Source organism: Cotesia glomerata, linkage group LG4 (assembly GCF_020080835.1).
Source record: "Cotesia glomerata isolate CgM1 linkage group LG4, MPM_Cglom_v2.3, whole genome shotgun sequence".
In the NCBI taxonomy this organism is placed as follows: Eukaryota; Metazoa; Arthropoda; class Insecta; order Hymenoptera; family Braconidae; genus Cotesia; species Cotesia glomerata.
Window position 1 is genome coordinate 2,055,471 of NC_058161.1, and position 13,221 is coordinate 2,068,691.

At 27.8% G+C, this 13,221-nt stretch overlaps 2 protein-coding genes across 5 annotated transcripts in view; both read right to left on the bottom strand.

Moving 5' to 3' along the window:
• Window positions 1-273: 273 nt before the first annotated feature.
• Window positions 274-6,080, bottom strand: LOC123263725 (histidine triad nucleotide-binding protein 3-like). Its single transcript, XM_044726672.1, has 4 exons — window positions 5,724-6,080; window positions 5,476-5,593; window positions 461-654; window positions 274-390 (listed from the first exon to the last, which is right to left on the bottom strand). The coding sequence occupies exons 1-4, from the start codon at window positions 5,796-5,798 to the stop codon at window positions 352-354; spliced, it is 426 nt and encodes a 141-aa protein (XP_044582607.1). The 5' UTR covers window positions 5,799-6,080; the 3' UTR covers window positions 274-351.
• Window positions 6,081-8,262: 2,182 nt separating this feature from the next.
• The window catches only part of LOC123262613 (longitudinals lacking protein, isoforms H/M/V-like), a 52,162-nt gene continuing 47,203 nt past the window's right edge, over window positions 8,263-13,221 (bottom strand). For 3 of the 4 annotated variants that reach the window (XM_044724886.1, XM_044724885.1, XM_044724883.1), the window contains exons 8-9: window positions 12,424-12,874; window positions 8,265-8,990 (exon numbers count right to left, since the gene is read on the bottom strand). In XM_044724886.1, coding sequence (XP_044580821.1) covers window positions 8,786-8,990; window positions 12,424-12,874 — 656 coding nt within the window. In that variant the 3' untranslated portion in view covers window positions 8,265-8,785. Of the gene's footprint in view, window positions 8,991-12,423; window positions 12,875-13,221 lie in introns of all 4 variants that reach the window. The other variant, XM_044724884.1, reaches the window with a different exon arrangement.

Here is a 13,221-nt window from a genome sequence, read left to right on the forward strand (position 1 = left end):
GTATATCCTTAAAGATTCTTCAAAGGTTTAAAATGAAATATTATTTTAATTGAAATAAAGATCTTTATTAAAAACAATGTAACAAAAACAATAAGCTTTACTTAATTAGAACCCAAAGTCCCAAAAATATAAAATAAATTATTATTGTAACGAATAATAATAATTTACAATTAATATCACATTTAGCAATATTCAAGTCACTTCTAGTAATTTACATAATTTATTAAACATAATATTTATAAAAAACAATTTAATTAATTAATTAATTAGTTATTAACCATCCTACCAATTTCTATAAGAATATTCGTTGAATATTTTTCAATTATTATCATTATTATTTCCAACTATTAGTTAACTCGGGACATTGAACCGCGACTTGACATAATCAGTCTATAAAAAAAAATGATTTATCAAAATTTGTAATTAATAATGATTAATTTATAAAAGATTTTATACTTACACTAACAAACCACAATGAATTTGGTCTAAACATTTGCCGCTTTAAGAAGTTCATATTTTCCACTGGATAAATTACGTGTAAATGCAAATGATTTACAGTGTTGAAGGGTGGCCAGTGGAACCCTGTTCTAGTTGATCCAAGATCTAGACCTTGTTGTGCTGCTACAACTTCTACAGTGTCCACTATTTTGTCAACTGTAATTATATCAGTAAGTTTACAGAAATTTTTTTTTATCATTTTAAATTAATAATGTAAATAATAATAATTATAAAAAATCAAATAATAATAATAATAATAATAATTTACTATTTTTTCCGAAGATCGGTGTTTTTACTAATTAAAGAGTTCTATATTTCAAAGCCATTATCCCCGATCCAAATTGATGTTGGACTAATTTTTTTTAATTTTTATTTATTAAATTTATTTTCACCACTTTTATTGTTGGTATGAGCACTCAATACCATCTTCGGGTGAATATATCTAATAATTAAAAATTTTTTTATTTTTAATTAAGATTAAGCAAAGAAGTTAATTTTTTACTCAGTGAAACTTTTTTCGGTCATCGAAAAAATAACTCGGAAAATGTCGGAAAATAACACGGACAGTGTCTCGGATAGCTTAAGGGTAGAGCAGTTGGCGCGACACCAAAAGAGCCAGGTTCGATTCCTGGTCTGAGCATTTTCCGAATTATTTTTTCGATGACCGAAAAAAGTTTCACTGAGTAAAAAATTAACTTCTTTGCTTAATCTTGATTAAAAATAAAAAAATTAGGAAAACGGTTGACCCTAAAGGCCATCCCTGCAACTTCCCGCTAATTCCATACTTAGGCGCTTAAAATTGCACCAATGATGTTTTTGAGCTCTTCGAGCTTAAAAATACAATTTATGGGTTATTTTGAGCTCTCCGAGCTCAAAGAGATTGCTTTCCTATGCTTTTGAGCTCTTCGAGCTCAAAAGTCTGATAGAGATTTGATAAGACACTATTTCTTGAATTTTTAAACCGCAATAACTTTTGAATGAATAAACCGATTTTCACGCAGTTGGCAGCATTCGACGCAGTTTTTCAAGCCTCACAAAGAATCTCAAATTTTGAATTGATCGCGTTAGAAATTTCGGAGTTATTCCGAAAAAACACTTTTTTCGGTTTTCTTTCGTTCACGATATCTCTCGAACGAATCAACCGATTTTGACCGGACTGGTGACGATCGACGTGGTTTTTTGAGGTTAAGAGCTGATTAGTTTTTGGAATTGAACCATCAAGCCGTTTAAAAGTAATTCCAAAAAAACCACATTTGAAAAAAATTTTTTTTTCAGTTTTTTGAAGATTTCTCAAAATCTATTGATCTAAATCGGTCCAAATAGTTTTCAAAATCTAAGTTTGGTCAAGCCCTTTTGAATGGCACCAACCATGATAAAATCGGTCAAACCGTTCAAAAGTTATAAGCGGTTCACATACTTTCACACACAAACACACACACACACATACATACAGACACCATGACAACCTCGCGGGGATAGTCAGGGAAGCTTCCTGTGACCTTAAAACGTCGAGATCTGATGAAAACTCGATTTTTGCAAAACGGGGTGAAATCAATAACTTCCCGATTTTTGAAAATCTTCGATTTTCTTAGCGGGAAGTTAAAAATTTTTAATTATTAGATACCCGCTTGGAAAAGGTTTATATGTTACAAAATATATGATTAAATATATTAATATTATAATGTGATATATGGAACGATATATAAAATCATATCTATAATTTTGCCACAATAATATAAAAAAATATATTGTAAATAAATATATCATTCTCATGTATAAATCATATATTCATCAATATATTTGCTTCATGTATGCACGATCCATATGTGTATCGGTACAACTTTTTATATATTGATACCTTATACTTAAAATAATGTATCGATAAATATATGGTATCACATATATTCTTCATATACAGTACATGATATATTATATATGATTTTTATGTATTCGGTAATATAGCAGATGATATATACTAAGCGATGTGTCGAGTCGAGTCGTACCTATACGATAGACCATGAACGTGTGTGTGTGTGCAGAGTAGAATCATGCATGTATTGTACTATACAATTACATCTATATCTGTTGAGAGAGAGCGTGGGCGTACGAAATCAGATGACTATATCTATATATTAGCTCTAGCTTCAACGAGAATTTTCTCGAACAATTTCGGGAGACATCGTAGGCGACAAGTTGCGGCGGATGCGCAGAACGGTATAGCGCCGATCGGGGCCGTATAGGAAAATAGTATATTACACACCTAGGGAAGTAAAGTAAAAAATGTCTTAGATCACATGTAATTGTCGGCCGAGGCGAAGCCGAGGTCAACAAACATGTGATCTGAGGCTTTCTTATTTACTTCCCGTGGAGTGTATACTATTTTTTTGTCCGACGAAGGCGGAAAGCGGCAACTTAGTTTAGCGCAGCGGGACGAAAGTTGTCACTTTCCGCCCGGAGGGCAAAAAACCAAATTTTGCTCGTGCGGTGGCCAGTACCACCAGTTGCTCTGAGGCCCTTGAATCAGAAGTAATTTTCACGCAATCGTTCTCGCATATTACGCATCATACAGTACAATTGAGACATTCTCAAAAATCACATCGTTTAACATCATTTTATTTACTATCATTCGAATCATATTCACGAATTCAATTATTTTCGGTAAAACGCAATTTTATAGAAATAACACGGTAATTCGGACTAACGCCATACATCCGAGCTCTCTCTCATTCTTTTGGGTATTGACGGCCCGTGGTTTTGATCGTGCCTCCTTGGCTTTGATCGTTTCTCTCTCACACACATACAATCTAATAGCACTCTCCAGAAGAGTCATCAGTATTCGCCTACATTTGGCAATACGCATTAAGCTATTCTCACCAAGAGATAGTTATTATTACAATAGCTCAGGTCCTTCCTGACGAAATAACAATAGCTCAGACCAGCTCCTGACAAAATAACACTAGCTCAGGCCAGCTCCTGACGAAACAACAATTACACATTCACACACATTTATTTCTTGTAATTATCATCGAGGAGGTTTTTTTTTACCTGATCATCAGATTTTTCCTCCTCTGGGACAATAAATTTCTTCCTGTTGTCCCAAACATCGAGTGTAATTTATTTAAATTTCCTATCCATTTACACTAATAATCAAAATCAAATTCTGAAAAACTGACCCTCGCGGTTTTGATAATGCCGTAAAAATACCGTAATTTTTCGGCATTTATGCTCATGTCGTATATTTACCGTTATAATTCGGTAATAATGCGGTTAAACTATAGTTGTTTTGGCCAGTTTTTATACTGTAGTTATACAGTATATATACTGCACTTATGCTATACAGTTACCAAAAATATACTATACAATTACCGCATTAATGCCCAAATTTTACTCAAAAAATTCCAAATAATTACTATAATAATACAGTAATTTTGCCGAATATTTTCTGACATAATGGACAATTATTAAAGATTTAGTTTTATTTTTAGTTCACTTCTATGTTAGAAATGAATAAAATGAAAAATTTCAAATTTTGCTTTTTATTCTCCATCGCTACTTTGCAAAAACAAATACTGTTTTTGAATAAAAAATATGTGGAATATTATTTTTTAATTAGGTATTTAGCGATAATTAATATAAAATAATACATATGTTAAGTAAATATATTCTAATTTTAATTTCAATTTTTAATTTCTCACTTAGAAAGTTGCAAATTTTCTAAAATCGAAAAGTTATATTGTTTCACATATATAATTATATTATTTAATTTTAAATATGCTTATCGTAAGATGGACGGTGTGGCTTAATGTATATAAAATAAGTAAAAAAACAATATGGTACAGACCGGGTAACTCAAATGGTAGAGTAGCCGACATGTCCCCGGGAGGTTCTGGGTTCGAATCCCAGTCCAAGCGTTATTTAATTTGACACCATTTTTTAAATATGGTTTTAATACAGTCATTTTACCGCCTTATTACCGTAAATATGCCGCATTTCCAGCGTAAATGTATCGCATTTTTACGGTAAATGTTCCGTAATTTTTCGATAAAAAAACTGACCAAAACAACCGCAAAAATGCTGAAAAAATACCGCATTAATACTGTATAATTGCGACATTTTTTCGGCATTTACAAAACCGCTAGGGGAAGCACGAAATCTCGGCGCTTTGACGAGGTTTCGACAAAACACGATGTATTATAGTTTATAGTATATAGGTTCCATATATAGAATAAAATTATACTTTTCAATATAGACAATTTTGCCGCCATATATTCATCACTCATTTGCAATATATTGTATAATATATTTTGAACGATATATAGTATTTTCATGTGGGTATATTCACCCGAAGATGGTATTGAATGCTCATACCAACAATAAAAGTGGTGAAAATAAATTTAATAAATAAAAATTTAAAGTAAATTTTTAAAAAAATTAGTCTAACATCAATTTGGATCGGGGATAATCGCTTTGAAATATAAAATAATAATAATGTTAAAATTTTATAAATATAAATTATTTTTTTTTTATTTTTTAGTCAAAAAAATAAATAATATTTTTAATGAGAATTAATAATTTATGGAAAGCAAAAAAACTGATTTTCAGAACTTAAAAAAAATTGAAACTTAAAATAATAATAATAATGAATATGTTGAAATTTTATGAATATAAATTATTTTTTTGAAATTTTTTTATGAAGTAACAAAAAAATAAATTATATTTTTTAAGAAAGTTAATAATTTATAAAAAAAACAAAAAAAAAATGATTTCTAGAACTTTAAAAAATTTGAAACTTAAAATATTAATAATGATAATAATAATAATAAATATATTGAAAATTTTTAGTCAAGTAACAGAAAAATAAATAAGATTTTTAATGAAAGTTAATAATTTATAAAAAACAAAAAAAAAATAATTTCTGGAACTTGAAAAAAATTGAAACTTAAAATATTAATAATAATAATAGTAATAATAAATTACACAGTGGTTCATCCTCCAATTTCAGTTCTTTAGCATTAGCAATATGATTCTTAGGAATTATTAAATAATGATGATCTGATGCTGGATTAATATCCTTAATACAAATTAGGTCATCGTCCTGCAACCATTAATTTTCATAAATTATGACGCAAGTGTAATGTAAGTAATAATTATACTTAATTAATTTTATATAAATTACGCATAATGGATTTATATCAATAAAATTGTGTAAAATGGAAATAATTTACCTCATAAATGCTCTCAGACGGTGACTCCCCTTTGATGATCTTACAAAATATACATCCTTCTTGAAATGTAGCCATTGTAGAATTTTACTATTTAAAAAAAATTAATTATGTCACTCCAATAAATTAAACTTACAACGAATTGGTTAGAAATCAGAAATTATAATAAAATTTATATTGTTGCGATATTATATGCGCCCAGACATTTCTCGACTAACTTTGAACTTTGAGACTTGGGTCTCCTTATTAAGCACTCCAAATTGATTAATGTCAAAATATAATTTGCGATAAAGTTGTTTCCGAGAAAAACTATCAACTACGCGGAAATGGGCGGAAGAGATTCACCTCTTTTTCATAAGTCGATATTGCACAAGCTGGAAGTTAATGTTAGATAGAGCCACTTTCTCATACTAGTGGGGAAACTGGACTGATTTTTTCTTTTTAAATTATTTTTTTTTTTCTAATAAAAAAGAAGAATATAATTTAGTGAGCTTTGCAATAAAAGAAGAAATTTGATTTTTAAAAACCCAAAAAATTGATAGAAATTTATTAATAAATTTTTTAGTTAATAACTAGCAACCTTGCAGTCACTGTGACTGCCGTGATTTGTGAATTATGAATAAATAAAATTTTGCTTTAATAGATAATAAATTTTGTTAAATTGCACTGTACTTTCTTAAATATTGACGTTTTTAAAGATATAAGCTCATTCCGATGTTACACTCATAAAGAGCTTTCATTTGAGTACCCACATGCATTTTTGATATATTTTTCATATATACATATACATAATATATATAAATATATGAAAAATTGATGTGGGTACTCAAATGAAAGGTCTCGATGAGTGTAACATCAGGATGAGCTTATATCTTTAAAAATGTCAATAGTTCTCAAAATACAAGGTCATTTCTTAATTATGTATCTTGAGAACTATTGACATTTTTAAAGATATAAGCTCATCCCGATGTTACACTCATCAAGAGCTTTTATTTGAGTACCCACATGCATTTTTGATATATTTTTGATATATATATATATATATATATATATATATATATAGCAGCATATAGCATATATATATATATATATATATATATATATATATATATATATATATATATATATATATATATAGCAGCATATATATAAAATATATTAAAAATTGATGTGGGTACTCAAATGAAAGGTCTCGACGAGTGTAACATCGGGATGAGCTTATATCTTTAAGAATATCAATAGTTCTCGAAATACAAGGTCATTTCTTAATTATGTATCTTGAGAACTATTGACATTTTTAAAGACATAAGCTCATCTTGATGTTACACTCATCATGAGCTTTCATTTGAGTACCCACATGCATTTTTGATATATTTTTCTTATATACATATATAGAACATATATTTTAAAGATATAAGCTCATCCCGATGTTACACTCGTCAAGAGCTTTCATTTGAGTACCCACATGCATTTTTGATATATTTTTCATATATACATATATATAATATACATAAATATATGAAAAATTGATGTGGGTACTCAAATGAAAGGTCTCGATGAGTATAATGTCAGGATGAGCTTATATCTTCAAAATTGTCAATATTTCTCAAGATACAAGGTCATTTCTTAATTATGTATCTAGAAATGCCTAAATACTCATCATAATAAATTAACTATCACTAGAAAAAAATACTCGTTTTACATTTAGCATTAATTTTTAATTTAAAATATATAAACTGTACATTTATTTATCAATTATCATTATTTATACATATACATATATAATGTGATCCAGATTTTATTTTTATTTTTTTTTTTCATATATATAAGGTATAAAAATATACATTAGAATACCTTATATATATGACACTTTATCCATAGAATATAACTATAACTATAACTATGATAATAATAATAATAATAATAATAATAATAATAATGAGCATAAATTAAAAATATTATACTGATACACCTGGCAGTTAACTAAAAATACTTTTACAAATCGTATTAAAACAATTAACATTACCTCCAATTAAAAAAAAACAATTTTATTTTTAAGTTTTTTAAAAACCAACCTGTAACTTATCAACAGTAATAAAAGAATAATAATAATAACCGCATTGAAATTATAACTAAATAATATCATAAAAATAATTTGATTAATTTAAAAAAAAAAAAAAAATTTTTTCTTATTAATTTGTTCGTTAGTTAACCATTTTTAATTTTTACTCAGTCTACGAACGGCTTTAAAAAATTTTAATTATTTTTTTTTATAATTATAATTAATAATTAATAATAACTAATATTTATCATTAATCTTAAAAAATATTTGTATAAAAACATTAAAAACAAACAAAACAAAACAATTAATTAAATTTCCTTTGGAAGACTATAAAATAAATCAAACTATTAATTATTTGATCATATAAATTATAAAATTAAAAAATAATTATCATTAGATATATTGATCCTTTTATTATAATAATAATAATAATTTTATTTTGTTTTTGTTTTTATTTTTTTTTATCCCTGATATTCTTAATTGTAAATTATAAGCCGGAGTAACACTTGTACTTATATTTATTTATTGAATTTTATTATTTAATTTTTTTTTTAATTTTTTTTTTGTTGCTCCGTCACTAATTTAAAACATCTTCTAGCTATACTTGATTACAATAAAAAATTTTACAGGAATTATCCTGCCTGTACATTTTATTTGCCTCATTGTTACGTTTGTCGGCAATTTTTTTTTTTAGTGTTTTTTTTATAATAACACTTTTGCCGTAAAAACAATAAAAATTTTCATTTTATTTTATTATTATAATAAAATAATTAAATAATAAAATGGGTTGGTTTTAGTTTTTTTTTTTTTAATACTTTAAGAAATAATTTCGCAACGCAATCGGTCTTATTAACCTTCGACATTATTAGAGCATTAATAATAAAAATAATAATTATTATTATTTTTGTTGTAATTTATACTCTGTAAATTTGTCAAAGGGAAAAATTTTATCGAGAGCGACGAAGCTAGGCATCGTACAGAGAGCCTAGTATAGAGGTAAATTTCAGCTGCCCTGGTAGGGCAACTGATCCGGAAGCGAGGAAGAGTGGTTGTGGTGCGGACTCTGGTGGAAGTGAGGGTTCGTCCCGTCCTGAGAAAGCTCCGTCACAACTGGCTCTTCGTATTTTCCGCGCTTAAATCGACCGTACAGAGATGAGTATGGTAGATTGTAGTGAATTGCTGCTTGGTTAATACTCATGTGTCCTAATCTGTTGGAAAAAAAAAAATTAAAAATTTTATTATAATAAATTAACAATTGATATTTTTTAATGATAAGTTTAATCATATTTATTTATGATAAAATTCGGGATAAAAAAAAAATTTTAGGTAACAAAAATAATTTATTATGATATTAAATATCTCTAGATACATAATTAAGAAATGACCTTGTATCTTGTGAACTATTGACATATTTTAAGATATAAGCTCATCCTGATGTTACACTCATCGAGACCTTTCATTTGAGTACCCACATCAATTTTTCATATATTTTATATATTTATATAGTTCATAAATACCATATATATATATATATATATATATATATATATATATATATATATATATATATAAAATATATAAAAAATGCCATGTGGGTACTCAAATTGAAGGTCTCGATGAGTGTAACATCGAAATGAGTTTATATCTTGAAAAATGTCAATAATTAAGAAACGACCTTTTATCCTGAGAAATATTGACATTTTTAAAGATATAAGTTCATCCCGATATTACACTCATCAAGACCTTTCATTTGAGTACCCACATCAATTTTTCATATATTTTATATATTTATATATATTATATATATGTATATATGAAAAATATATCAAAAATTCATGTGGGTACTCAAATGAAAGCTCTTGACGAGTGTAACATCGGGATGAGCTTATATCTTTAAAATATATGTTCTATATATGTATATATGAAAAATATATCAAAAATGCATGTGGGTACTCAAATGAAAGCTCTTGATGAGTGTAAATCGTGATGAGCTTATATTTTTAAAATGTTTGAAAACTACAAAAGTGCACGACTCATAACGCTCATTCATTTTTGAAGAAAAAAATTAATTGTGTAATTGATTAGAAAAAAAAATTATAATTAAGTAATTTCTTACAGAGTATTTTTTATTTTTTTTTTTAAATATCGGCGCTCTTTTTTCTTGTCATATGCGCACGCAGTCTAAAAAAATCTAGCTTGATCAAGTGGCGCCATAGTTTTCTCGTGACAAATAAGAAAAGTTCGTTTGGCTATGTACGGTTGTATCGTAGTGAATTTTAATAAAAATTCAATTAAAAAAATAATACGTAAACTAGGCCACTGATATTAAATACGGACCCAGTTAATCGAATTCTTAAACTAATAAAAAAGATCCGGTCTTGAAATATCAATTTGTTCGGGAGTAATCGTTGGTACATCCAAAATGGGGTGACATCCGGACGTCCACGTAAAATTTTTTTCAAAACGTTTTTTTTTTTTTTTTTCAAACTAGCAACATGAAATGATTGTAGAAAGTAAAAGATGGTTTAATTTAAGTGTTTTTCCGGTGTACATCTACTTATATCATTGTATAAGTGTAATATGGTTGTGATAGAGGCATTTAAAGATCACAAAATTGCTTGATCTTGACGAGTCGAGTATAAAGCACAACCTCACGCGCTTCGCGCTATGAGGCGTGCAAAATGTCAATAGTTCACAAAATACAAGGTCATTTTTTAATTATATATCTTGAGAACTATTGATATTTTTAAAGAAATAAGCTCATCCCGATGTTACCCTCATCGAGACCTTTCATTTGAGTACCCACATCAATTTTTCATATATTTTATATATTTATATATATTATATATATGTATATATGAAAAATATATCAAAAATTCATGTGGGTACTCAAATGAAAGCTCTTGACGAGTGTAACATCGGGATGAGCTTATATCTTTAAAATATATGTTCTATATATGTATATATGAAAAATATATCAAAAATGCATGTGGGTACTCAAATGAAAGCTCTTGATGAGTGTAAATCGTGATGAGCTTATATTTTTAAAATGTTTGAAAACTACAAAAGTGCACGACTCATAACGCTCATTCATTTTTGAAGAAAAAAATTAATTGTGTAATTGATTAGAAAAAAAAATTATAATTAAGTAATTTCTTACAGAGTATTTTTTATTTTTTTTTTTAAATATCGGCGCTCTTTTTTCTTGTCATATGCGCACGCAGTCTAAAAAAATCTAGCTTGATCAAGTGGCGCCATAGTTTTTTCGTGACAAATAAGAAAAGTTCGTTTGGCTATGTACGGTTGTATCGTAGTGAATTTTAATAAAAATTCAATTAAAAAAATAATACGTAAACTAGGCCACTGATATTAAATACGGACCCAGTTAATCGAATTCTTAAACTAATAAAAAAGATCCGGTCTTGAAATATCAATTTGTTCGGGAGTAATCGTTGGTACATCCAAAATGGGGTGACATCCGGACGTCCACGTAAAATTTTTTTCAAAACGTTTTTTTTTTTTTTTTTCAAACTAGCAACATGAAATGATTGTAGAAAGTAAAAGATGGTTTAATTTAAGTGTTTTTCCGGTGTACATCTACTTATATCATTGTATAAGTGTAATATGGTTGTGATAGAGGCATTTAAAGATCACAAAATTGCTTGATCTTGACGATTCGAGTATAAAGCATAACCTCACGCGCTTCGCGCTATGAGGCGTGCAAAATGTCAATAGTTCACAAGATACAAGGTCATTTTTTAATTATATATCTTGAGAACTATTGATATTTTTAAAGAAATAAGCTCATCCCGATGTTACCCTCATCGAGACCTTTCATTTGAGTACCCACATCAATTTTTCATATATTTATGTATATTATATATATGTATATATGAAAAATATATCAAAAATGCATGTGGGTACTCAAATGAAAGCTCCTGATGAGTGTAACATCAAGATGAGCTTATGTCTTTAAAAATGTCAATAGTTCTCAAGATACATAATTAAGAAATGACCTTGTATTTCGAGAACTATTGATATTCTTAAAGATATAAGCTCATCCCGATGTTACACTCATCGAGACCTTTCATTTGAGTACCCACATCAATTTTTTATATATTTATATATATTATATATATGTGTATATGAAAAATATATCAAAAATGCATGTGGGTACTCAAATGAAAGGTCTTTATGAGTGTAACATCAGAATGAGCTTATATCTTTAAAAATGTCAATAGTTAAAAAAGTACAGTGCAATTTAACGAAAGTTATTATTTAACAAAGCAAAATTTTATTTATTTCTAGTTCACAAGTCATGGCAGTCACATAGTGACTGCAAGTTTGCTGGTAATAAATTAAGAATTTTTTTTTTAATGCTCAAATAAAAAAGTTACTAAATTATAGATTAAGTTAGTAACAAATAATGCGATTTTTGAAAAAAATTTTAAGATGTAATAAATTTTTTTTTGCCTTGGAAAATGATTTTATAAATTATAAATTATTTTCAATTTTCATTTATGGAGATACATGCAAATAAAAAATTCTAAACATTTACAAACTTCCTTAAATAATTTTACCGAAAAATCCTGAATTTCATCATAAATAAATGAAGAAAAAAAAATTTTATATTAAACCAACCTGACAGCTTCAAGAGCTTCAGTCATGGCATCTTCACTCCAAGGAGTCGGATTACTCCGACTCAGTTCAATTCCTTCTCTCTTGCATCTGCCGTAGAGAGTCCCCGTGGGTATGCCGAACTCGGTGGAAGCTCTCTGGACCGAGGTCTGTCCTGACCTGATAGCTTCCAGAGCCCTGTCCAGGTCCGCGGGCGACCAGGTGGTGGGACTGGCGTTGAATGGCGCAGCCAATCTTATCCCTTCCCGCCTGGCTATTTTGTATAGAGTGCTAGAGGGAATTCCGAATGCCTTCGATGCTTTGTTCGCCGAAATTGTTCCCGTTCTTAGCGCCTCCAGGGCGCTGTTGAGACTCTCGTCGCTCCAGGACTTAGTTGGTCCGTCTTTCTTTGGAGTGTCGATCCCTAATCTGTGAGCTCGCTGCCAGAGAGTTGTCGAGGGAATTCCAAAGGTTGCTGAAATTATTTTAAATTAATTTTATTATTTAATTCTAAGAATTAATTAATTATTTTAAGAAATTAATTAATTAATTTTAAAAATTGATTAGTTAATTTTAAAAAATTAGTTTATTAATTTAAAAAATTAATTAAATAATTTAAAAATTAATTAATTAATTTTGAAAATTAATTCATTAATTTTAAAAATTAGCTAATTGATTTTAAAAATTAATTAATTAAAATTAAAAATTAATTAATAAATATTAAAAATTAATTACCTATTTTTAATTAATTTTTTATTTTTAAAAATTAATTAATTATTTTTAAAAATTAATTTTTTATTTAAAAAAAATTAATTAATTGTT